Raw genomic sequence first — 26,273 nt, 5'->3', positions numbered from 1 at the left:
AGCGGAATCCACCACCATAGACAATCATTAGACACTTTGGCAGATTCCAACGGAATCTGTCAAGGTGCGTTATTTTAATGACCCAAAAAACGCTACATGTAGTGTTCCCTCCGCCCAACGCTGTGTCAAAATAACGACTCAGCGTCGTCCAGCGGATGCAACGCAGACACTTGCGTTACAGGGCGTCGTCAATATAAGTCTATGGAGAATAGCGCAGTGCGTTAATGGACTGCGCTATTCTCCATAGTTGTGGATTGTGCTGAACGCAAGTGTGAAAGCGCCCTTACCCCGTAGGTTGGGGGCACATGTCAGGATGGTGGCTGCACCATGATCCAGGGCGCCTGTGGAAGTCTGGAACCTAGGCTCACAGGACTCAGCACGAAGCGGGGTGCAGACCCTAGGAAAGCGGGACACTTTATGGTCAACTGTTAAATCTGCCAGGTTAGGGGATCTCCAGGGTCCCTCACCAATCAAAGAGTCTGAAGCGTCAGCAGCAAAGAGGGGACCGGGGATCGAACCCCTTAAATAGTCCAGGCTGCCTGCAATAGGACCAAGACTGAAACAGAGGGGTACCCCAGAAACTCTAAGCAATGGGAGCCCAATACCAACGAGAGTGCATAGAGGACAGCTACCCCAGGTCACAGCTAGCACGGAGAACAAGGGGAGCGGGAACACCTGAAACTGGCACCAGCGGGTCCAGGTACAAAGCCCAAAGTGAAAGGCAAGTTGAAACTGCAATACCGGTGTGGACTGTTTCCTTCTCGCCTCCGTACACATACACTGTTTCTTACTATAGCCCACATCATCCACTCCTGGGACCTAGCCCTGCTTGTGGAGGGCCCAAAACACCTAAGCTGCACCAGCCCCAGCAGTACCCTGCAGTGGCGGCTCAATAACCTGGCCGCACACCGCATGTGGTGTAGTGGAAAAACTTTTTATTTTATTTTCTTTTATTTTTCTCCCATTTTTCACCCCCTTTTTATCGGACCGACCCCCAGGGTCACGAAACCGGGCATTGGCCACGACCATGACTGTTCCCCCCTGCGCACCAAGTGCCCGGGACTGAGTACCCCACAGCCCTGGGGCTTCACACACACGACTCAAATCCTACAGCCAGCATCGGATACATGCTGCCTGTGAACCGCACAGCATGTTTCAGCCGTCAGATTCACTCAAAGGGCGCAGTCACATTGTTACGCAGGAGGACGGTTAGAGCCAAAACTTAACTTAATAAAAGCTTTAATGTTTCCCGAGGTCCTCTGAGCAGACGGTAAAGCCACAGATGGACAGGTCGCCGGAATGCACAGCTTCAGAGAAACAAGAAAATAAAAAAGACAATCGGCGGTGTTAGCTGCACACACACCGAAAGCAGGACCTCTCCTGTTAGCTGCACAGAGAGTCCTGAGAGTGACTGTCCATGCACGTACTTCGGGAGAGAAGACGCAGCTCAGTTAGCACCACTGAGCTACCACTGAAGGACTGGATTGGTAGAGCAGAAGCGCAGAGACTGACCCTACCAGTACCTCACCATATAATCTTGGCGTGACGGGTACCGCCGCCTAACCCTACCTACCACTTCCATATATGAATGGCGCTAAGCTGCAGTATAGCTACACTGCTCTGTAATATACCACAAAGTATATGTGAGACTTAGCCTCAGAACTCACAAAGACCCTGGACACAAAGCCTAGCAGATAGGCACCTGGAGTGGCGAATAAGTGGCGCAGGAGAGCCAGCCGGTACCACAGGAGGGGGATGAAGATGGATCAGAGGCGGTTTGAAGCGCGGAAGAACCCCGAACCGTAACACACATGGCCATATTTCTTGTCTGAGGAATGCATGGCAATGCTCTGATTGACCGGTGTCTCTCCTGACTCAAGTGAAACAGCTCAATAGAAATACAATGTGGTCAGGAGAGCCACCAGCCAGTGTGTGCACTGCAATGCGATTCTCCGACTGGACCCTAATTTGTACACTTTTTAACTTTTTTTAAGATAAAAGTAGAAAATCTTATTTAGTTTCTATCACAAGTAAAAGCAGTATGAAAGTAAAATAATGTATGTGAGTTTGAAGCTGGATGCAGCTTTTTCAACCCGAAACCAAAGCAGTTTATATTGTTAATTTATTAGTTGCTGTTCCTTCTTTTAACTGAAGCTCTCTTTCTAGGGCATTTGAACAAGTGAATAATGATGTAGACATTGGCATTACACCAGCGTCTGGACTTCAGTCTCCTAGTACTCTACATGATAAGTACTTTAATGAACAACAGCAAACTAAATCAGCTCCCAACAGTAAGGGTCGAATGCTGACCACTCGCCAACTTGCTGCTGGAGAGTCTAGATCCATCACACGAGAAGTAAGTGTCCTACATCTCAATCTAATGGTTACTGTTACTGTCTATCGAATTGACATTTACTCGATTTTGTCTAACATCTTTACAAATTTACAATGTGAAACACCAACCACAGCTACTTGCTTCTTTTGGGATATTGAAGGGGTTTTCCTGGATGCCATATATAATATAAATGCCCATCATGTGGTATGACTGCTTGGACACGTGCTATTCTGCATTTAGCTTTGCTCAGTTTCTGTTTCAACCAAAGTGGCTGGAAATGTGCACTTTCTTTGTTCCTTAAAGGAATCTGTCAGCAGGTTTTTGCTATGCAAAATGAAGCCAGTATGCTGAAAGGGTTAACACAGAGAATTCAGGGCTGCCTGTCTTGTCACAGTCCAATTTGTTGTTTATTGGCTATGTTTGTTCAAGCAGCAGGAATCTTATCATTGCTCGGACTACAAAGTCATGCACACAGTCTGGCACGCCCGCTCCTTTGATTGACACCTCACTGTCAATGTACAATGTATATAGAGAGCCTGGTGTGGGCATGGCAGCTCTCTCAGCTTTACTACATGGCTAAATCTAAAGATTCTGATTGTGAGAGAACTGCTGCTGTCAGTAATCTAAGTGATACATCATTGGATTCAGGAATTCTTTGTCTACATCATGCTGCTCTAAGTTGAGGTAGCAAAAACCTTCTGACAGATTCACTTTAAGGTTTATGGGAGATATTGAAACATCTCTCATATATTGTAGTAGTAATGATTTAAAGAATGTCAGAAAACATGAGATCTTTTTAGCTTAAAGATAACCTGTCATTTGTTTTTCACACAATTAACCACCACCATCCCTAAGGCTATGTGCGCACTTACCGGATTTTTCGCGGATTTTGCCGCGGATTTGCTGCATGTTTCGCTGCAGAAAATGTTCATAACATCTCTGCAGTGAATCACCAGCAAATCCTATGGAGAAAAAAAATCCTGTGCGCACTGGGCGGAATTTGACAGCTGCGTGTTTTGCTGCGGAAATCCCGCAGCAAAAACAAGTGCATGTCACTTCTTTTCCGCACATCGCTGCGGGATTTCACTCCATTGACTCAATGTTAATCATGAAATCCCGCAGGGAATAACGCAGGCAGCAAATTCTGTGCGGTTCACTGCGTTTTGCTGCGTTATTCCCTGCGGTATTTCGCGGTTTACCTCCGGTAATGTACATCACTTGCTTGCGGTTTTGCAGGGAAGTGATGTCATTACAGGAACAGGAAGTCGTGCAGAGAGTAAACACACACACATCACAGACATAGAACACATCACAGACACATAGAACACATAGACACAGACACATAGAACACACATAGAAAGAAAACGGAAATATAGAAAAAAAAAAGAATGTGGGCTCCGCTGCATATTCACCGTCCAGCCGAGGTAAGCACACAGCGGCGGCCCGGTATTCTCAGGCTGGGGAGGGAGAGGGGCAGGGGTAATGTCCCCCGCCTCACTCCCCCTCCCGCAGCCGAGAATATCAGCCGCAGCTGCCCCGGCACTGTCGCATGCAATATGCGGCACTGCCGGCGTGTCCTCGGCTCTTCTTGCCACCGTGTAGCAGTGGTGGCAAGGTAATACAAGGGTTAATGATGATGGGGGACCACCGCCATTAACCCCAGGCTTGATCATGGCAGCGTCTATGTGACAGCTGACATGATCAACCCGTAAGTAAAGTGAATAAAACACAGACACCAAAAATTCTTTATTTTAAATAAAACAAACAAGCCTCGTTCACCAGTTTATTAACCCCTCCCGCACCAAAGCTCCGGCGTAATCCACACAGCTCCGACTCTGGCGTCCTGCACTGCTGACATCCAGCCGCGATGTGTCACAGACACAGGCTGAATGCAGCAGACAGGAGAGGTAATTATCGGTCATTTCCCACGGCCGGTAATGTGAACTCACTGCCGACCGTGGGAAATGCAGCGATCTGTCCTCTATCTATCTATCCCTCTATCTGTCAGTTAATCTATCCCTCTATCTATTCTTCTGTCTATCTATCTACTCAGAATTAAATGACTTTTTTTTTTTTTTTTTTTTCAATGTGCTTTATTGCAGTGAATGCAATAAAGCACATCCCAACCCGCACGCGGCAAAACCGCGGCAATACCGCGAACAATACCGCGGTAAAACCGCGGCAAACCGCGGCAAACCGCATGCGGTTTTCGGGTGCGGTTTCCCGCGGTTTTTTACCGCGAGTGCGGTAATCTTTGAGAGGATGCGGAATTTTCTCAAGAAAATTCCATTTCCCAGTGCGCACAGAGCCTTAAACAATCGACCCCCCCCCCTCCCCCCGCCTTTCATGCTTGTAGCTTTCTTGGACTCCAGCATGAATGATCGTTTTAAGGGCATTCACTGTTCTGTTTATGATTGCACTTAAATTACTTTACATAGTATTTAATAATAGTTTACAATATGGAGGTAGTTGATCCCATGCTGACATGTCAGATGCTCTGGTTTGGAGCTTGCACCATACATGGGGGATGCCGTCTGTAATATAAAGCCAGCATCTTGCTGTAACAGAAGTGATCGTAGCTATATCTGATGATTGCAGCTGTCTTAACTGTTTAAATGCAGCTGTCAATCACTGACAGTGGCATTTAAACAACGTGATTGACAAAGCATATATGTAACTGCTTTCTTTATACCTCCAATGTGGTCATGGGGGCAGATGAATTCTCATGGCAACTAGGGAATGCCGAAGGGTTTTACAGTTGCCATCTTTGTCACCCATGGCTGGGCTTCATAGGAGAATGCTGTTTTGTCTATATTCTGCAATACAGTGGCATTTCAGCATATACTGTAGTTTAAGCAATCAACTAAAAAATAGAATAATAAAAAAGTTATAAAATAATGATAATTCAAATCACTCTCATTTTCCTACATTAATTATAATTATTGGTATCGGCATGTGTGTGTCAAGTGTATCACAATATAAAATGAATTAACCTGAACAGTAAACACCATAGGCAGACGGAATCAAAATACCAAAACTGCATTATTTTGTCACCGCACTTCCGTAAAAAATTATAATCAAAAGAGATCGAAACATCATATTTATTGAAAAAAGGTATAATTGAAAATATCAGCTTGCCACACAAAAAAAACAACACTCTCTCAGCCCCATTACCAAAAGAAAAAAAAAGTTGTGGGTCTAAGAAAATGGTGACACAAACCAAACTTTAGTTTTTTACAAAATGTGAACTTTATTTTCACTACTTAAAGGGAACCAATCACCAGGATTTTTGTATATAAGCTAAAGCCAGTGCTATACTGGCACTATCAGGCTGAGTCTATACATACATGTAGTGGTCAGCTCGGATGTTTATGTTTAGGTTTTGAACTCCAAAAAGTAAAGTTTATAAAATTAGCTGCTTGTTGAGTGACAGTTGCACTGGAGCAGATAATATATTCATAGTTATCCCCTCCCCCTGTTAGAATTAGCATAAGCATTATACAAACGATTCACTTTGTCTGTTGCAGGACCTGTGTGAGGTCATACCCATGTGACCAGAAGGGGTGGGGCCTCAGCCAACAAAGCTGGGTACCAGGTCACATGGGTATGACCTCACACAGGTCCTGCAACAGACAAAGTGAATCGTTTGTATAATGCTTATGCTAATTCTAACAAAGGGAGGGATAACGGAATATATTATATGATCCTCAGCTGCTGTCACTCAACAAGCTGCTAATTTTATAAACTTTACTTTCTTGGATTTGAAAGCCTATACATCGAGCTGACCACTACAGGTATGTATAGACTCAGCCTGATAGTGCCAGTATAGCACTGGCTTTAGGTTATATACGAAAATCCTGATGATTGATTTCCTTTAAGTAAAAATAAAGCCTTTAATTACAGGTGACACTAAATTACTGTTTGCACGTTGCAGATATGGTTTTATTCTTACTGATAAATTGGGCTTTCAAGGTATTACCTATAGGGATATGAGTGGCTCATGATCTACTATGCATTTAGTGTACTGTTTGTGGAGTGGTTTGGTAATGCATTTGTAATATCTGTGCTTGCTTGGAGATTTTCTACTAGCATTTACACTTTAAATAGGAAAACCATAGTAACTGCATATTGTTTATTATTTCCTCCTACCTATGGGTATAATGCCAGCTATCCTCTCAACAATCACAGATGACAAATTACCATTTGCAGATTGTGCATACTCCCTGTTTTATGTGTAAATTAACATCATAGTTATTATAATCATCATCACCTTAATCTGTTGGTTATTACTTTAATGTCTTATGTACAATAATATTTTATATGTAAACCACTTACCTGACATATCAATTCTATCTCATCTTCTTGGGTACATTTCTTACAAGTAATGGCTCACAGTATAGTAAAAGGTGCTGGGAGTGATGGCTGGAGTCTTCCTATCACTGAAAACTTGTGGTTCCTTTAACATTAGTGGCCTATCCTTAGGATAGGTCATCAATATCTGATAAGATCCAACACCCGTATGTTTTCGGTGCTGGCAATGGCAGTCAGCCTGAAATGCTCAGTTCCGGAGCTGCTTCGTCTTCTGATAGCAGCCCAGTACTGCACAATCGCCTCCTATTGATTTCAATGAGAGGCGGATGTGCAGTACCCGACCACAGCCGCTATCAGAAGATGGAGCAGCTAGGGAACTTAGCATTTCCGGCCACCTACTGCCGCCACCAGCACCGACAACAGCTGAACAGCAAGGGTGCCGGTGTCACATCCCAACAGACATTGATGACCTATCCTTAGGGGTACTTTGCACACTACGACATCACAAGTGCGATGTCGGTGGGGTCAAATCGAAAGTGACGCACATCCGGCGTCGCTGTCGACATCAGAGTATGTGAATCGTTTTTACTACGATTAACGATCGCAAAAGCGTCGAAATCGTATGATCGGTGTAGCGTCGGTCATTTCCATAATTTCGTAAGGACCGATGTTACAATGTTGTTCCTTGTTCCTGCGGCAGCACATATCGCTGTGTGTGAAGCCGCAGGAGCGAGGAACATCGCCTTACCTGCGTCCCCGCTGCAATGAGGAAGGAAGTAGGTGGGAGGGATGTTTACGTCCCACTCATCTCCGCCCCCCTGCTTCTATTGGCTGCCTGCCGTGTGACGTCGCTGTGATGCCGCACGACCCGCCCCCTTAGGAAGGAGGCAGTTTGCTGGCCAGAGCGACGTCGCAGGGCAGGTAAGTGCATGTGAAGCTGCCGTAGCGATAATGTTCGCTACGGCAGCTATCACAAGATATCGCAGCTGCGATGGGGGCGGGGACTATCGCGCTCGGCATCGCTACCATCGGCTTGCGATGTCGTAGTGTGCAAAGTACCCCTTAAGATAAGCTATCAATGTTAAAGTAGTGGACAACCTCTTGAATTTTCTCCGGTTATCCCTGTTTTGATTAAGGCGGCTTGACAGCATTGGAACGCTACTATCTTGCAAATGAGGTCTATATGTGTCAGTGAGTAGCATTTGCTGATGTGAAATGTTCCCTCTGAGGTCTATTACTTTAGTAGGGTATAGTTAAATTTTACAGAGAAGTGCTCTTAGTAGAAATGCAGAGAAGTGCTGTGTGAAGAGGAGACGGATATAGAGACATATTATAAGGTTTTAATATTTTAATGAGCGTTATGTATTATAAATAGTTTTATTAATCTTTTTACCTTTTCAAAATGTTTGGTGTATTTTCAATGTTCATATTGCTCTGACCATGTCACAACAATATTTTTAATGACTATGCATTTTGACATTTTTCCGTAGAATAATGAAGGTCTTAATGCAGTACCCCGCTCTTCAGCGGAGAAGGAAGACTGCAGTCTTGTTCTGACACCTCAGCAACTTCACCGCATACTTATCGGTAAGACTTGACACATAAAATATGTGAAAGGCCTTACACAATAATTGTTCTTTTCAGACTGTATTCAAACTTAAGATGTTCAACTATGTAATTAATGCTAGAGATAAATATATAAATGTGCAAGGAAGCAGACATCTCTGAAAATTAATATAAGAATGGCTTGAACTAGTTCGGCAGGTAGCTTATTTATTTTTTTCCGCAGACACTTAAATAAAAATGCAGCGGAGCTTATCAGAATTTAATTAAATTTGTCTTTTTGAAGTTTTTAACATTTTCTTGGACTTTTTTTTAACTCTTACAGGTCCTACTACAATAGACTTTGGAGATGTCTGTATTCGCTCCACATCGGTTAAAGAAATGAATATCATAAATAGTCTTCCCACGTACATCTGGGTTCAGGTGGAGATTGATTGCGAAGAGCTGCAGCAAACCAGCCCACTTTCTCATGTTGTGCCACCAATGTCAAAAACCGAGATCCCAGTTGTCTTTGAGACAAACGCACTAGGGAAATTTAAGAAGTAAGTACAAATATATATTTATTATTAAATATACATGGTATTTCATTAGGTTAAGCCTGTCGTATGCCTGTTCCAAAAAAGCACATTTCAATTTAAAGGGAAAGTGGATAGACATCATATCATGTTTTGTGACTGTATTTACATCAGCAGAACTGATGTAGTTAATCTGAAACAATCTGGATTCACTGTCAAAGAAGAAACAGAATACTGAACAATAACATGACAGTTATGATGATTTTTTGTGAGCTGTAAGCCAACGGTATAGTGAATTTACAGGTTAGGGTTAAAGCTCTTGCTCCTACAATTTATCAGGGGCAGGTACCGTGCCCAGCTATTGGCCAGGGATCCTAGGGAGAAGACAGGAGCTACTTATTACCGCTTCTGTCTTCTATTTCGCTGCCGGCTACATAGTGCTTATGTGTGGTGTACGAAAGCACTGTCAATGTTTCTGTGGGACCTGGAGACCACATGATTGCTGGATGTGGGACAATTAAAAGAGTTTTCCTTATTTTCATGACTCTGAAAATTGTAGATTCACATTGAAGGCATCAAAACTATGAATTAACACATGTGGAATAAAATACTTAACGAAAACGTGTGAAACAACTGAAAATATGTCTTATATTCTAGGTTCTTCAAAGTAGCCACCTTTTGCTTTGATTACTGCTTTGCACACTCTTGGCATTCTCTTGATGAGCTTCAAGAGGTAGTCACTGGAAATGGTTTTCACTTCACAGGTGTGCCCTGTCAGGTTTAATAAGTGGGATTTCTGGCCTTATAAATGGGGTTGGGACCATCAGTTGTGTTGTGCAGAAGTCTGGTGGATACACAGCTGATAGTCCTACTGAATAGACTGTTAGAATTGTACTATGGCAAAAATAGGCAGCTAAGTAAAGAAAAACGAGTGGCCATCGTTACTTTAAGAAATGAAGGTCAGTCAGTCCGAAAAATTGGGAAAACTGAAAGTGTCCCCAAGTGCAGTGGCAAAAACCATCAAACGCTACAAAGAAACTGGCTCACATAAGGACCGCCCCAGGAAAGGAAGACGAAGAGTCACCTCTGCTGTGGAGGATAAGTCTATCCGAGTCGCCAGCCTCAGAAATTGCAGGTTAACAGCAGCTCAGATTAGAGACCAGGTCAATGCCAGACAGAGTTCTAGCAGCAGACACATCTCTAGAACAACTGTTAAGAGGAGACTTTGTGCAGCAGGCCTTCATGGTAAAATAACTGCTAGGAAACCACTGCAGGCAACAAGCAGAAGAGACTTGTTTGGGCTAAAGAACACAAGGAATGGACATTACACCAGTGAAAATCTGTGCTTTGGTCTGATGAGTCCAAATTAGAGACCTTGGATCCAACCACCGTGTCTTTGTGTGACGCAGAAAAGGTGAACGGATGGACTCTACATGCCTGGTTCCCACTGTGAAGCATGGAAGAGGAGGTGTGATGGTGTGGGTGTGCTTTGCTGGTGACACTGTTGGGGATTTATTCAAAATTGAAGGCATATTGAAACACTATGGCTACCACAGCATCTTGCATGCTATTCCATCCAGTTTACATTTAGTTGGACCATCATTTATTTTTCAACAGGACAATGACCCCAAACACATCTCCAGGCTGTGTAAGGCTATTTGACTAAGAAGGAGAGTGATGGGGTGCTATGCCAGATGACCTGGCCTTCACAGTCACCAGACCTGAACCCAATCGAGATGGTTTGGGGTGAGCTGGACCGCAGAGTAAAGGCAAAAGGGCCAAGAAGTGCTAAGCATCTCTGGGAACTTCTTCAAGACTGTTGGAAGACTATTTCCGGTGACTACCTCTTGAAGCTCATCAAGATAATGCCAAGAGTGTGCAAAGCAGTAATCAAAGCAAAAGGTGGCTACTTTGAAGAACCTAGAATATAAGACATATTTTCAGTTATTTCACACTTTTTTTGTGAAGTATTTCATTCCACATGTGTTAATTCATAGTTTTGATGCCTTCAATGTAAATCTACAATTTTCAAAGTCATGAAAATAAAGAAAACTCTTTGAATGAGAAGGTGTGTCCAGACTTTTGGTCTGTACTGTATATATATATATATATATATATATATATATATATTTATTTATTTATTAATATTTATTATTATAGCGCCATTTATTCCATGGCGCTTTACAAGTAGAAGAGGGTATACGTACAACAATCATTAACAGTACAAATACAAAACAGACTGGTATAGGAGGAGAGAGGACCCTGCCCGCTAGGGCTCACAGTCTACAGGGCATGGGTGATGGTACAATAGGTGAGGACAGAGCTGGTTGCGCAGTGGTGTACTGGACTGAGAGCTATTGTAGGTTGTAGGCTTGTTGGAAGAGGTGGGTCTTGAGGTTCCTCTTGAAGCTTATATATACATATATAGTGGTTTCCTAGCAGCTATTTTACCATGAAGGCCTGCTGCACAAAGTCTCCTATTAACAGTTGTTCTAGAGATATGTCTGCTGCTAGAACTCTGTGTAGCATTGACCTGGTCTCTAATCTGAGCTGCTGTAAATCTTCGATTTCTGAGGCTGGTGACTCGGATAAACTTATCCTCCGCAGCAGAGGTGACTCTTGGTCTTCCTTTTCTGGGGCGATCCTCATTTGAGCCAGTTTCTTTGTAGCATTTGATGGTTTTTGTCACTGCACTTGGGAACACTTTCAAAGTTTTCCCTATTTTTCGGACTGACTGATATTAATTTCTTAAAGTAATGATGGCCACTCGTTTTTTTTTTTCTTAGTTCCTTTTTTTCTTGCCATAATACAAATTCTAACAATCTATTCTGTTGGACTATCAGCTGTGTATCCACCAGACATCTGCACAACACAACTGATGGTCCCAACCCCATTTATAAGGCCAGAAATCCCACTTATTAAACCTGACAGGGCACACCTGCCACATCTGCGGAAGGCGCTACTCCGCCATCCTGATTGGGCGCAGACATCTTCCTGCTTCTCCCCCTTGGTCTTTTGCAAGCACTCCCTTGTACGGCAGGTTAGTTTCGTTTGCGGCCTCAGGGTGTTGTTTCCTTCCGGCCCCATTCCCAGGGGGTTTTTCGCGCCTAAAAATGGCAGCAAAATGGCAACTTCTGGAGAATTTTCAATGGATCACCGCTAACTGTCCAATTCAAAGCGCACTTCCACCAGGTAGATGGATGGGTTACAATCCTGTTCGTGATGCCAAGTTTCAGGGTGTGCTGCACCCACACCTTTAGCAGCCGGGCTGCTCGGATCCAGACCCACTGTGTGGCTCGAGGGCTCCTCCGGACCCGGGGGTCACGCGGACACGCCGAAAAAAAATGGGGACATAGTTGTATGGCCTTGGCCGTATTCAGTTCGTTATGCCACCCATGGTGTGTGGTGCAGTGGGACACTACCGCTGCTGTTGTGGGACACACGGGGGAGATGTAATGGCAGCTGGATGTTAACCCCTCCGTGGGTAGGGATGGTTGCCCCGGGACCCAGTGTCTCTGTGCAGGGTATGGCGATGGCAGGGGCTTGTGCGCCTGGACGTACCAGGGGATGTTTGGATACTCACAATTAAATGAATCATACGAGTCTTTTGGTAAACCAAGGGGCTGGTGGCCGGCCGCCGCGGCCGGTTGTACTCTGGTCCCGCACCCAGGCTGGTGGTCGCCGTCATTTCCCTCTGTACTGTGTTTGCTTGGGTTGGACTTCCCGGTATGGAACACGGGAGTCCACTCCCGGCTTGTTGTGTACCTGAGGAGCCGTGCCCGCTGACGTTGACCCGTGGGATCTATGGGCCCTGGCGGTTGCCCTATCCCTCTCTGTGGGTGGTTGTCTGCTTTTGAGACTTTGGTTGGGACAGGACCTGTAATCCTGCCCTCAATCAGTTGATTAGCTAGGCCGTTGGTTCTGGTCCTGGCTTCATGGTCCGAGTACCCCCTCTGTGCACGGTTTCCGGGTCGGGTCTTTGGTGTCGGTACCGGCGGGCTCCAACCCTGTCCCGATCCACCTCGGATCTCCGGCTGCCATCTTCCCGTCGCCTGCCAACGGAGACCACCGTCTGCCACCTAGCCAAGGTACCAGGGCTCCAACCCTGGCACCGCTCAACTTGAACTTCTCCTCTGCTGGAGCTACACCTAGCCCCAGCCTCCACTCCTCTCAACTTGAACTCCAAACTTAATCTAACTGACTGTTTTCCCACCCCGGGCTGTCTAGACACCTAGGTGGGCATTCCCTAACCGCCTGGTCCCGCCCACTGGTGTGCCCGTCTTGCCCTGAGGGGGGTGACTAGGGTTTCAGGTTGGCTGTATGTAACCCTGTGAGGGATGGTGTTATGCGGGGGCCTATGTGTGAGTACCTGGTTCTGCCAGGGCGTCACATGTGCACATGGCCTAAAACATTATGTGTATGCACATACAGTATAACTGTATCAGGCCACGTACACACATTGAGTATTTTCTGAGTGTGTCACCTCAGTATTTGTAGCCAAAACTAGGAGAGGAACAGTCAGAGGAAAAGAATAATTGCAACACGTCACAACTTTTGCATTTTTCAGCCACTTCTGGTCTTCCTAACAAATACTGAGGTAAAAAACTCAGCAAATACTCAACGTGTGCACATGGTCTAAGCATTTTTTTGTGCCATTTTTCAAGTGATTTTGATGCATAAAACTAACTTTATTACACATGTACTGTAGATAATGCGCACCAGTAATCCGCACCCAAAACACGTGACAAAAATGATGAACGCAGCCTTGTTACTGCAGAGGGAGCATGTTTTGCCTACAGAAACGAAACGTCTCAAAAAACGCTGCACGTGAACATAGCCGTAGGAAGAAAGTGGAGTATAACGTAACCTCTTCTTAGCTTTCATGATTTTTTGTGTATTCTCTTGCCCTACAAAGTCAGGAAGATTGCTGACCCTTCTGCTCACATTTCTTACCCTTTTTTATCATGATGCTATTATTTTATTAGCTATTACATCCTAATTGAAGTATCTTACCATTCTAATGTCTCCGTCTAACAATGACGTATATCCCATTGTACCACTTACTTACTGTAAGGCTTCACAATGACTTGTCCGACAAGCAGTTACCATCCTAACTGACTATTGCACGTCTGGGAATAACGTTTTGGTTACTGTCAGCTTTTTATTTAGCACTGCAGGCATCACCAGGGCTTTATATTCTCATTATTAATAGAAGGGTTCTTTCATCTTCCCCCTTTATGGGCTAACGTGGTCTCCAGATGCAATGCTCTGTGACCCCAAGGCTCTAACTAAGGACGGACAAATAATAGAGATATACTGATTGTGAACAGACTTTTACCCAGAACGATAAGACATTAAACCGAGCGGCATGTTTTATGTATTTCTACCATAATGCTGACTGTTCTTATATTATTACTATCCTTGTAAAGCCAAACAGACAGAATAAAACATATTGCATTGATTATGACTTGCAGGTCAATCTCCTACTCCGTGAATAACAAGCACATCGGACATATCTTAGTAACTGCGAAGGCAGTTCCCATTGCCCTTGAGCTGTCTTCTCACGAGCTGGTTCTGAAGCCCAACAACGACTTCTTAGCTGAGACAGGATTTAGATCGTCCATAAGATTGTATAATCGCAGGAATCATGCGGCTGAATTTAGCTGGAAGCCAATCATAACAGAAAAGGGAATTGCTTTTTCAATACGTCCGGCGAGAGGTAAAGACAGATGGTTACTTTTCACAAATGATATTTTCTATCCTAGAAACCGATGTAAATCTATGTATGAAGTGACTCTGATAGGATCATACTGTATTTAAGCTCCAATAATGAATTCCGACATTTTTACAGTATTCACAGTTGTACTTTTATTCCATAATTTATCATTGTTTTGCTTTCATTACTATATCATTTCTTGTTCTGTCGCCCGAAGCAAATTATACATACAGTTATAGACAGCAGAAATAATGCAGACAATGCTACTTTTACATTCTTTCTCTTGAAAGTGTGCATTTTTAATGTCCTTTCCTATATATACTGCATAGAGAAATATACGCTAATATACAATTCAGTCTAAAAACAACATTTCCACTTATAGCTAGAAAATACATAATGTAAAGAGAGATATGTAAATTGCAAGTGGAGGCGCCATTAGTCAGTAGTGATCTATGAACACACATCCGAAAAGTGACAAGTAAAATAGAGTCTAAAGTAGACCCCATTATAGTTTTTCATATAGCCAGATTAAATCTTACAGTTTGCACTGACGAGGGGCCATCACCCTGAAACACTGTGTCTGCAAATTGAGGTTCTGATCTGGCATAAATCCTAAGTCATATGACAAGGCTCGTTAACGGGTCACTTTTGACTTTTTGGATTGCTACCTCCAATAGGTGGCACTTGAGTTTGTCTCCTTCCTCCCTGAAGAGACAATTTGCAAGTACAATAGAGGCATACTATAGGGTAGCACAGGTGGGGCAAATTCTGGGCTATATATTGTACCCAAATACAATCTCATTCTTTCTATCTCAAATGAGCTAACATAAACCTGTTTTTGAAAAAAACTACAATATAACAGTTACAGTTTTTTTAAAGAGAATCTGTCACCAGATTTTTACTACCTCATCAGAGAGCAGCATGAGGTAGGAAAAGAGATCCTGATTCGAACGATGTATCACTTAGATTACTAGGTGCAGCAGTTGTAACACAATTAGAGTTCCTAGACATGAACAACGGGAGAACAAGAGTAAAGTGCAAAAATATACATAATTTTTATTAAATACACAACAAGACAAATATTTCATTAAAATGGTGCACTACCAATATACCCTAGGGATGCCGACATATAGGATTAGACCAGTTTAAATAGCCAGTCAAATGAATCAAAAAATCAACCAGTAAATATCTATATAGATGGCGGCTAACAGCCTAAAGAGGTCAAAATAGTTGGAAAAATACACAGAGAAAAGGGGCTGCAGAATGGGAAGTAAGATATGATCAGATCAAACCGTGGTTACCCACCATGTATGGGTGGGGAATCATGGTGATCCTGCTGGCTTACTGTTACTAAACACTAGTACACAGCAGAAAAGAGGATCAGCATGAAGTAATCATATAGCACGAGTGTGCGACTTGAGAAAATTCTCTTACCTAAAGTGCTGAGGTGCAGAGTAAACCAACGCAGGAAAGCCAGCCGTAAAAACAGGCAGTCCCTATGAAGTGTAGGAAGGCATCCCTAAGAGCATCCAGGGGTCTCCATCCGACGCGCGTTTCGCGAGGATAGCTTTATCAAGGTGGAAAACCAAAGTAATAACCCCATGACCTACATGCCCATTATATATACCCCTCCTAATGTGAAATCCAACAGCTGGGTGGCCGGAAATGGCGTGGAGACAGGAAGTGACATCGCTTAACAACAAGCTTATATCAACATCGTACCTCAAAGTGGTTTAAAATATGTGTAATCAGAGGGTCCATGGTGCGTCCAGGCTGGTCTCAATTGAACCGCTAGATACTACGGCCCAGGAAACAAAAACTAGATTAACCATCAAAGCTCCGGCCCTGGTATATGCCGTTGCTACAGACGCACTTCCTGATAAACACAACAGGAAGTCGTCGAAATAAGGGGCGGGGAGAGTCCAATGACCGCTATGTACGCTAGCGATGTAGTAACTATGGACGCTATTCCGGGTAGTTACAGGAAGTCATCATAGGAGGAAGCAGGAGGATCCCACGTGTCCGGTGTGGACGCCGGTAACTAGGGTAACCATAGACGCACTCCCAGGTAAAACAGGAAGTCGTCATAGGTCCCTAGATTAGCTTCACGCTATCGCCGGGTGAATGACGCGTGAATCAGCCAATAGCAGTCCAAATGCGGACATATGGGGATCGTCACAAAAGGGGAGGGAACGAGGGAAAATCATGTGACCGCTGTGAACGCATCAATCCCACGGCCACACCTCTCCATCCCCGAATGATGCGGATACGAACAGAGTTCACAAAACCAGTCATAGTATATCATGCCACATGTAGCTAACTAAACGGGCAGAAAAAATAGTGGTACTACTACCAAAAATCGTAGTAACCAGGGACGCCAATTATAAGTAGAACCCGAAATAACTATAAAAAGAGAAGCACACATCTCCCCAGACTTCAGCACTATATATTAACACTCATAGTGGCCCAGAGGAAAGAGTGTCATTGGTTTTCATACCTGGTGGGAAGGCCCCACGTGGCTAGTGGGGACGTGTCACCCCACAACCACGCACCACCATTCCCAATCAGGACGACAAAACCCAAAAGGGCCATGAACCACCACATTGCGTCCTGAGTCCTGTCACCACAAGACCGCCTGGTCCGAGGGACACGTATCCCCGGAGACAGAGTGTACATGTGTATCAGACAGGTACCAAGGAACACCTTGGGGGAGTAAAGAGAAATCAGAATGAGTAAAAGGATCTACATATCACAAAGTTGTTATAAAACAGATATAAAGTGCCAAAATAAATAATACTGCATAACAGATATGATCACTTGGAGAGATGGTACAGTTAAAATTACTCAAAAAACCACTTAAGGACGTGCAACTCGAACTTCAATTATTCTTGGACGCGCAAAGGGCCGCCGGGAATGAAGATCGTACAATTCTTGCCATAGGAAGATGGTAATTCTTCAGGTTTCCCAAGTATCAAATATCCGGCAGAAGTCCAGGTCATACTTCAGCCACACAGCAATTAATCACCCGTACCGCATAAAGGAGGAATAGATCTAAAAGGTAATATATCAATAATTAATAGCAGGTCAGAGATCACTACAAAAGTGAGCAACATATTGCTCCCGGTAACGTTAAAATAAAAATGACAAACCAATAAAAACAACATTCATGAACACACAAACAATGAAGTTAAAAAAAGGAATTGCAAAAAACAAGAGAGCGAGAAATGGTTGGGACGCCAAATAGATATCAAATTATAAAAAGGAAACAAAGCTGATGTTCTCATTAAGCCCCTTGGGGGCCAGGGTGTCCAAAGTGGAGATCCATCGAGCCTCAACCTGAGCTAAACGCTTTTTCAAATCGCCACCACGGGATCCCCCACGTACATGATCAATACCCCGTACCTTCAGTCCAGACGGGTTACTCCCATGAAATTTATAAAAATGCCTAGGGAGTGTTTTCAGCGTGGTGGGATCAATAGTGTCCTTGGCAGCACTGATGTCCCGCACATGCTCCCTCGTGCGTACCCTCAATTCGCGTGAAGTGAGACCAACATACACGAGGGAGCACGGACACGTGGCGTAGTAAATAACGTGTGTGGTGGCACACGTAATATAACACCTGATATTAAATGTCTTGGTACCATCTGATGACATAAATATGGAGGTACGGGTGATATTCTGGCAGGCCAAGCACCGACCACATGGAAAACACCCTAACAGAGGGCCACGGGTACTGAAAGGATTACGAATAGGTGGTACGTAATGGCTCCTTACCAGAATATCCCGAAGGTTTTTAGAAAGACGAGCTGTCATGAGAGGGCCAGGAGGGAGGACATCAGCCAGGATAGGATCCGATCGAAGAACAGGCCAGTGCTTGCCCAGGATATCTCGCATGGTCTGCCAGTGATCGTTGTGAGTGCCTATAAAACGAATAGGGGGATCAGTTTTTTGTGATTTAGGAGTGTATTGAAGCAACTGCTGACGGGGGGTCCGCTTAGCACGTAAATATCCCTTTCGGACACAGCGATTACTGTATCCTCGATCCCTGAATCGGCTCCTGAGGTCGGCCGATTGTGACTCAAATGTCTCATCAGTGGAACAGATCCGCCTAGTTCTCAGGAACTGGCCAGTCGGGATAGCGCGTATTGTAGAAGGTGTATGGGCAGATGACGCATGCAGCAGGGCATTGACTGAAGTGGATTTTCGATGGACGCTAGTCTGAATCATCGACAAAGGGTCCACTTCGATGTTAATATCCAAAAAGTCAATGCACCTGCTGCTATGTTTGTATGTTAATTTGATATTAAGGTTATTAGTGTTCAATTGCCCCATAAATTCGTCGAGCTGCTCCACTGTGCCCTGCCAAAAAAACAAAACATCATCAATATATCTGAGCCAGCACTGCACATGGGAGCTAAGCCCAGTGCCACCCTCGCCAAAGACCACCCTCTCCCACATACCGAGGAAGAGGTTGGCATACGCGGGGGCACAGGCCGCCCCCCATGGCAGTGCCGCGCTGCTGCAGATAAAATTGGTCCTTAAAAATAAAAAAATTATGTGTAAGGGCAAAGTGGAGCAGCTCAAGGATAAATTTATTAAGTTCGCTATCCCGACTGCCCATCCCCATAAACAGGCGGGTGGCCTCCAAACCATCATGGTGGGAAATACAGGTGTACAGGCTCTCCACATCACCTGTAACGATCAGCATATTATGGTCCATAAAGATGCCATCGATCTGCCGGAGCACGTCAGTCGTGTCACGGACATAGGAGGGCAAGGTTTCAACTAGGGGCTTGAGATGGTAATCAATGAATTTGCAGATGGGATCACACAAGCCTCCTATGCCGGACACGATGGGGCGCCCCGGAGGGCAGAGGGCATCTTTATGGATTTTCGGTAACAAGTAAAAAGTGGGTATCGTAGGATATTTGGTGGAGAGCCCGCACACCATTTTGTTGGTAATTAAGCCGACCTCAGAAGCCGACTCAAGGATCTTGGAAAGGTCACGAGAAAAGGACTGCACAGGATTGTATGATAGCTTGGAGTAAGTACTCCTGTCGCGCAGCTGCCTCAATGCCTCCTTCTCATAACTTGCTACTGCCCAGATCACAATATTGCCCCCCTTGTCCGCTGGTTTTATTACGATATCAGATATGTTGTTTAACTCCTCTAGCGCTAGTCTCTGTCTATAAGTAAGATTATCATGCCGTCTCCGCGATGGAATTTGTTTAAGGTCACTAGACACTAGGCGGGTGAAAATCTCAATAACAGGACAAAGGGACAAGGGGGGAAAACTTGTAGATCTGGGCAGAAGTGACCTGGGAAACACACCTGGTGTGGCACTGGACTGTTCTTCAAGCAGGTCCTCTAATACCCGCAGAGCCTCCCTCTCCGCGGGACTGTCCAATCCCGTGTCGTCTCGTCTGTGGTGAAGTCTCTTAAGTATTAGCTTCCGTGCGAAAAGGTGGGTATCTTTTAGAGCTGTAAAAAAATAAAATTTATTGACAGGGGAGAAGGTTAGACCCCTTGATAATACCTCCAACTGGTCTTTGGAGAGTATATGTGTAGAAAGGTTAATCACCTGGAGTCTATTCCTCCCCCCTTGTCTGGTGGTCTGTTGCTTATTGCGGGTGGTTTTTACTCGAGTTCCTAGACATGTAGCAGAGCTCAGACAGCTAATGCTGCCCACACCACATCTTTCTGTGTACATTATATAGTGACATTGAGCTGCTTATCAGAGGCGGAGGCATGGTCGGACAACTGCTCACAAGCCCTGAAGTCTTGACAGTGATAATCTCCTGGGGATAAAATATTTATTGTATGTACAGCATAATAAGAGACACATCCCTGAAATCATTGTTTCAAACCTTTTCTCCTGTTATCTTCAGATTACATAGCAAAAACCTGCTGACAAATTCCTGCTTTAATGAGGGCATTACTAATCCTAAAGACTGACAGTTTGGAACAGTGGCATGGTAACACAGCTGGCCCAAACAGGCAGCTGTCCCAGGCTGCTTGCAGAGTCAACTTTGCCTTCACAGCCTGGCAATGAAGAGAAGAGCAAGGGCAATGAGGCTGGTCAGATCCAGCAATCCAGCTCTTCTTACTTTGGTAACCGGCTATTCTTGAACTGCAAGGTGGCCGGTAACCTAGGCAATGAGCCTTTGTTCATGAGAATGGATGGGATTTTTAATAAGAAGTAAATTGCATAGTTGCTTATTTTCACATGCACTTGTAGCGACCCACGGGGTCTTAGGGTACTTGTCACCAGGTCAGTGGTTTCTTGGGGTTGCTGTGACTGGCCTGACCCAGCTCTGTGGCCCCTTTGGCTACATGAAAAGACAAACAAATAGGTATCCAGTGTAAATGCGGATGCAAGGAGGGCGATGGGTCCCTGGGAAGCATGTCGCCGGTTGCAATGGCGATTGGGTCTTGGCCTCCTCCGCCGCAGACCCTTCCTGCGACTTTTCCTCTCCCAGGGCGGTGTTTGATGGGAACGGGGGATGCTTCGCAGCGCCACCCGTGCTGTGCGGCCAGGAATTAGCCGCCGCTGCATAGTCTCTCTCTGGGGCAGGTGTTGTGTGCAGCCAGGATAGTATTGCTCACCACAGGCGGAGCGGGATTACCCCGGGAGGTTTGTTAGAACGGGGCGTCAGTTCATGGGAGCGCTGGAGCCCGCGGCGGCGGCATTTACTCATAGAGTCACCAGGTGCGGGTTCCAGATGCTTTTATTCTGTGGTTAAGATGGTATCGCGCTCCAGGTGCTGGTCCTTACCGTCAGAGACTCCAGTCGATCCCGGGCAGTTCAAAGGTCTGGTCCGGTCTGGTAATCGGTGGGCTTTATCTCCTGAAGCGTCTTCCTGAACTAGGGCTCTGTATCCCACCTGTGCTCAGTCCCGTGAGTACTCACACCGTACTCTCCCTAGTGACTGTATTCTTTTTGCCCACGATTACTGGTATCAGGTCTCGTCCCTCCAGGTGTTACTAGCCCCGGTCTTGCTGGCTTCCCTCTGCAGGAGACTCCTGCAGAGGTCGGTGAGGTGTTACATCCCAGATAATTTTGTTCTGCCTCCCCGAGGGGTGCCTGGCAGCAACCCCTCAGGGAGCTGTTCCACAGCGTGTCTGCTTTGTCTCTGTCTGACTGAAACTGACTCTACTTCCTGTCTGCTCTGTAACTTACTCCTACTCCTGCCCCCCACCTTTGCAAGGATCCAGATTGTTGTTATGGTGACCTAGAGTTCCCCCAGTTCCTGGGCCTGCTAGGAACTGGCTGAGTCCCTTCCTGACTGTGTATAGATTAGCTTTGTGAGGTGTGTGTAAACTTACCGGGTTAACCTCTTCCTGCCTGGGAAGGATATAATAATATACCCTGTGGCGACCAGTGTCAGGGGTGCAACGCACTTTGTAATTTTACCATTTAGGAACTTGAGACAAGTATTGTCTTGTCTTTAGGGCATGCGCAGGGACTTATTACATCTAAGACTTATAGAGCCAGCAGAGCTTGTTCACACATAGTTTATATGCTTCTTAATTTTTTGTATTTGCTGGTGGAAAATTTACATTGGTTTACAGCATCAGCAAAGTGAATGAGATTTTACCACCAAATATTGAGTTACTGTGTTAGATGGGCGGCGGGGTGCAATAGTAGTCGTGACAAAAACTGCTGGTTTGCTGCAGCGCAGCCTTAGAACAGTTCTCTGCACCGCGTCCGCCCCTCTAGTGCAAGGGAAGGATCGCTGGGACTTGTAGTGCGGCGCACTTACTTGCTTGCCGGGGGCCAGGGCTTGTTCCATCTTCAGGACCGCTTTCCAGCTGCCGGTTGCAGCAGGTCCCAGTGCCCTCAAGCACAACACACTGACACAGACTTTTCTGAACAAAAACATCTATCTACTTGTAACTCGTCAGCGGCAGGCACATCGCTTTCTATTTACAGGGGACATCATCCTTAATAAATACCGTCCTTTGGACATACACTCCAGCTTTTCTCTTCGATCATTGCCATTAGCAACCTAAGCCACTCTTAATTTGTACATTTTCTGGCGGACTACTACCCTTGTACTTGGGCTCCCGTTAGGATCCCTAAGCTCCTCTTCCTCCCCTTCAGCTTCACTATCCACGGCAGACTCAACCGTCTTTCTGGTCAGTCAGGACCTACTCCTCTCTCAAGGGCCCACTGACCTTTCGCTGAATGAGGGGATTTGTTAGGTCTCTGCCAGGGAATGGCCACCACCCGGGCCGCACTGCGTGTCTGGCACCCGGATTTGACCCACAAGGTCACGCCAAATTGAAGTTACTGGGATTTTCCTCCACTGCGTCTCTAACAGACAGGCAGCTTCTCTCCCTCAGGGACTCTCCTCACACTAACTGACTTCTTAACCGCTTTTTTTCAAACTAAGCCCCTCCCCTTCACTAATCACTCTAGCCCGGGAATACAGGGAAGCAGCTTACACATATGGCCGCTTAAACACATTACACCAGAACATAAACGTTAAACATTACATTTTACACACAGCAGACATGCAAGTCTGGCGTGGCCGAGCCTTACACCCCTTAAGGCTGCATATTTTCAATACAGATTTCACTTTTTCACTGCATTCATCACTCTGACAAATGCAGCAAAATCTAAGGTCCAAAAATTTGCATGCATGAAAATGTACACGTAATTGTGTACATGTTGCGTTTTAAACATTTACCTACTAAAAATCCTGATTTTACACACACTTGCCGTGATAAGACTGTAAGCGCTAAAGCTTCAATCATAGCATCATATTAAACCTAATCATATTAAGCCTTCCAGGGACCCCAGGGGTGATACAGGCACTTTCCTTTATGTTGTTGCCCCACTTACCTATTGCAGACGGTAAGAGTTCCCACATCTAATAGAGTTTTTTTATTTTTTGGATATCACATCCGTTTACTGACACTTCACTGTCTGGATAAGAAGAAAAGTTTAGTCCATTCAGTTCTGGTGAATTTATGATGATATCTGCTTGTAGACATAGGCATATACAATATGAGTATGAATATTTAGTTGGTTCTATGCTTTTAAAGTTCTACTCCAGTCAGATTTTGAGCCAAAAGCATGAGTTTTCTTTTTATATTTTTACTACATCTTTCACAGTGTGCCAGGAGCATGTTTTCAGTAAATGGTAAATAACCAAAGGAATATTATTTATATTTTTTTAATTTTGGTTCACATTTTATGGTTTTACACCACTTCTATTTCGTTGCAGACTGATTAATTTTATTATTTAATTATAATCAGGACTGTTCATCTCACTTTGTGATTCACTCCTGTTAGGCATTGTTGATGCATATGAAGACCTTGAATGTGAAGTTGTATGGCATCCAGGATTCAACTCACCGCACATTGGCGAATTCAACCTGTGTGTACAACAGCGAAATACACACAAGCTAAACTGCATTGCAGAGGTACTGAAAGCCATGCCGCCATGGGCAGTATATTATCTTAGCTTGCTATAAAAAGGATTACCTGAAAATGGCGAGTTAGAGTACCAAAGCATTGTATGATAAATGATAATCTAATGATTTTTCATTCATTTCCAGCTTGGATCGACAAATGTCCAGTTTACTGAGCAAAGGATTCTTTTCCATCATGCTCCACTAGGCCTTTCGACATTTAAGACGGCCATCATTCAGAACACTGGAATGAATCATGCATACTTTCAGGTAACCATTAATTCCACATAGGGGTGAATCCATCTATAGATTTTCTGTTATGTCACCATGTATTTCAGGCTAAACATACAGGGATCGACTCATCCGCATTCCAGTTTAAAGCTCCTTGAAATGTCACAAGGTTTTTCTGCAGCTCAAATTATTAGACTTTTGGTGGTATTTTTGTGTCATTCTCAGCCAGCTCTGCCAGAGTGACTGGACCTTGGACAGGACAGACTGTGGCGAGGCCGACCCGGGAAATTAATTGGCATATTAGTGGTGCAGATAAAGGCCAAAATGTACTCCAATTCCTTTCTAGACTAACATTTCTAGCGGAGGTGTATGGCAGATGTTAGATGCATTCCTAATGAATTTAATGCATCTTTCTTCAATGGTGCCTTAATCAAAACTGGCATACTCTAGAGTGGGTCAAACTGGGCAGTTGCCCAGGTTCCCAACATTCTTGGGGCCCCCAGCGTCTACAAAACCGCAAGTCGGAAGCAGGTGGGGTTGAGGTGGGCCAGTGGGCTCGCCCCATAATCAGCAGGTAATTGTAGTGTATTACAGCCAGGACGTTCATGTCACGTTAGGTATGAGGAAATACCAAGCAAACGGTGAAAAAGGAGGGAAGGGAACGGGGAGATGGTGACCCCTGATCAAACTTTCCGCTGGCCCCTTGCTCCCCTGACCACCCTACAAAGGTTCCTCACCTATGAACTGAGCAGGATATCTGGCCCTGGCTGACCATGAACTGGGCCCTAGGTAAGGAATAGATGGAATGAGCACTTAGTCAACCCCACTAAGTTCTAAAGAATACACAGGGAACACAAACAGAGAAAGTTAATGAACAACTTATCTACAATAAAACTTATGTAGAGGTACAGCAACATACAACAACATTTCTACAGATGATTACAAGCTGAGTGATTGCACTCAAGACCGTATAGATATTTAACTCTATCACCAGCAAGCACCAAGGGGAAATGCAGGTATTTAAGGACACATGGGACACTGATGAGGATTAACAGCTGAGAGGTGAGGATATTTGCAGTGTCCTAAAAGGAAAAGGATTAACCGCAAACAGAGAAGATACATAGGTTTCTATTCACACCACAGAAAGAAGAATAGAATGTCAGGGAGCAGTTTCTGTAGCTAAAGGAAGCGACCGGAAGGTGAGTATAAGACAAAGGGTAGGGGACTAAAGCAGGCCCTACACGCTACGATATCGTTAATGAATTATCGTCGGGGTCACGGTATTTGTGACGCACATGCGGCGTCATTAACGATATCGCAATGTGTGACACTTATTAGCGACCTTAAACGATCGCAAAAGCGGTCAAAATTGTTTGTCGCGGAGAGGTCGTCCTGAAACAAAAAAATCGTTTTCTGCTTATTAGCGATGTTGTTCGTTGTTCCTGCGGCAGCACACATCGCTATGTGTGACACCGCAGGAGCGACGAACATCTCCTTACCTGCCTCCACCGGCAATGCGGAAGGAAGAAGGTGGGCGGGATGTTACGTACCACTCATCTCCGCCCCTCCGCTTCCATTGGACGCCTGTCGTGTGACGTCGCTGTGATGCCACATGAACCGCCCCTCTTAGAAAGGAGGCGGTTCACTGGCCAGAGCGACGTCGCAGGGCAGGTAAGTCCGTGTGACGGGGTTAAGCGAGGTTGTGCGGCACGGGCAGCGATTTGCCCGTGACGCACAACCGACGGGGGCGGGTACGATCGCTTGCGATCTCGCTAGCGAGATCGCAGCGTGTAAAGCCCGCTTTAGAGTTACAGCACCACTCCAGTGCTGAAATAAAAAAAAATGCTGGAGTGGTGAATTAACGTCTTTTGCCCCACTTTGCCTCAAAACCACCTTGGGCATACCTCATACTAAATCTGTCACCAAGTTTTTGCTTCCCCATCTGAGAGCATGATAAAGTAGGGGCATAGACACTGATACCAGCAATGAATCACTTTTGAGGATGCTTGCTGCAGTTTTGCTAAAGTCACTGTTTTATCTGTTGTAGAACTTCCAGTTCTTTGAACATGGAGTTCTGTATAACTCCGCCCACGCCACTAAGTGACATCTTTTTGTGTACACAATTCTGCTAACTAGCGCTGGGGTTGGGCTTATTCAGAGTTCATGAATATGAAGGTCTACA

The 26,273-nt window shown here is 45.0% G+C and overlaps 1 protein-coding gene across 1 annotated transcript in view; it reads left to right on the top strand.

The window, feature by feature from the left end:
* The window catches only part of CFAP47 (cilia and flagella associated protein 47), a 1,094,449-nt gene that overhangs the window by 101,089 nt on the left and 967,087 nt on the right, over window positions 1-26,273 (top strand). Inside the window, 6 exon segments of the mRNA XM_075333814.1 lie at window positions 2,167-2,356; window positions 8,137-8,233; window positions 8,535-8,751; window positions 14,199-14,443; window positions 23,742-23,872; window positions 24,008-24,130. Coding sequence (XP_075189929.1) covers window positions 2,167-2,356; window positions 8,137-8,233; window positions 8,535-8,751; window positions 14,199-14,443; window positions 23,742-23,872; window positions 24,008-24,130 — 1,003 coding nt within the window.

The sequence above is a fragment of the Anomaloglossus baeobatrachus genome, chromosome 2, assembly GCF_048569485.1.
Source record: "Anomaloglossus baeobatrachus isolate aAnoBae1 chromosome 2, aAnoBae1.hap1, whole genome shotgun sequence".
NCBI classification, from domain to species: domain Eukaryota; kingdom Metazoa; phylum Chordata; class Amphibia; order Anura; family Aromobatidae; genus Anomaloglossus; species Anomaloglossus baeobatrachus.
Note: the sequence above shows the minus strand (reverse complement) of the source record. Positions and strands in the feature narration are given on the sequence as shown.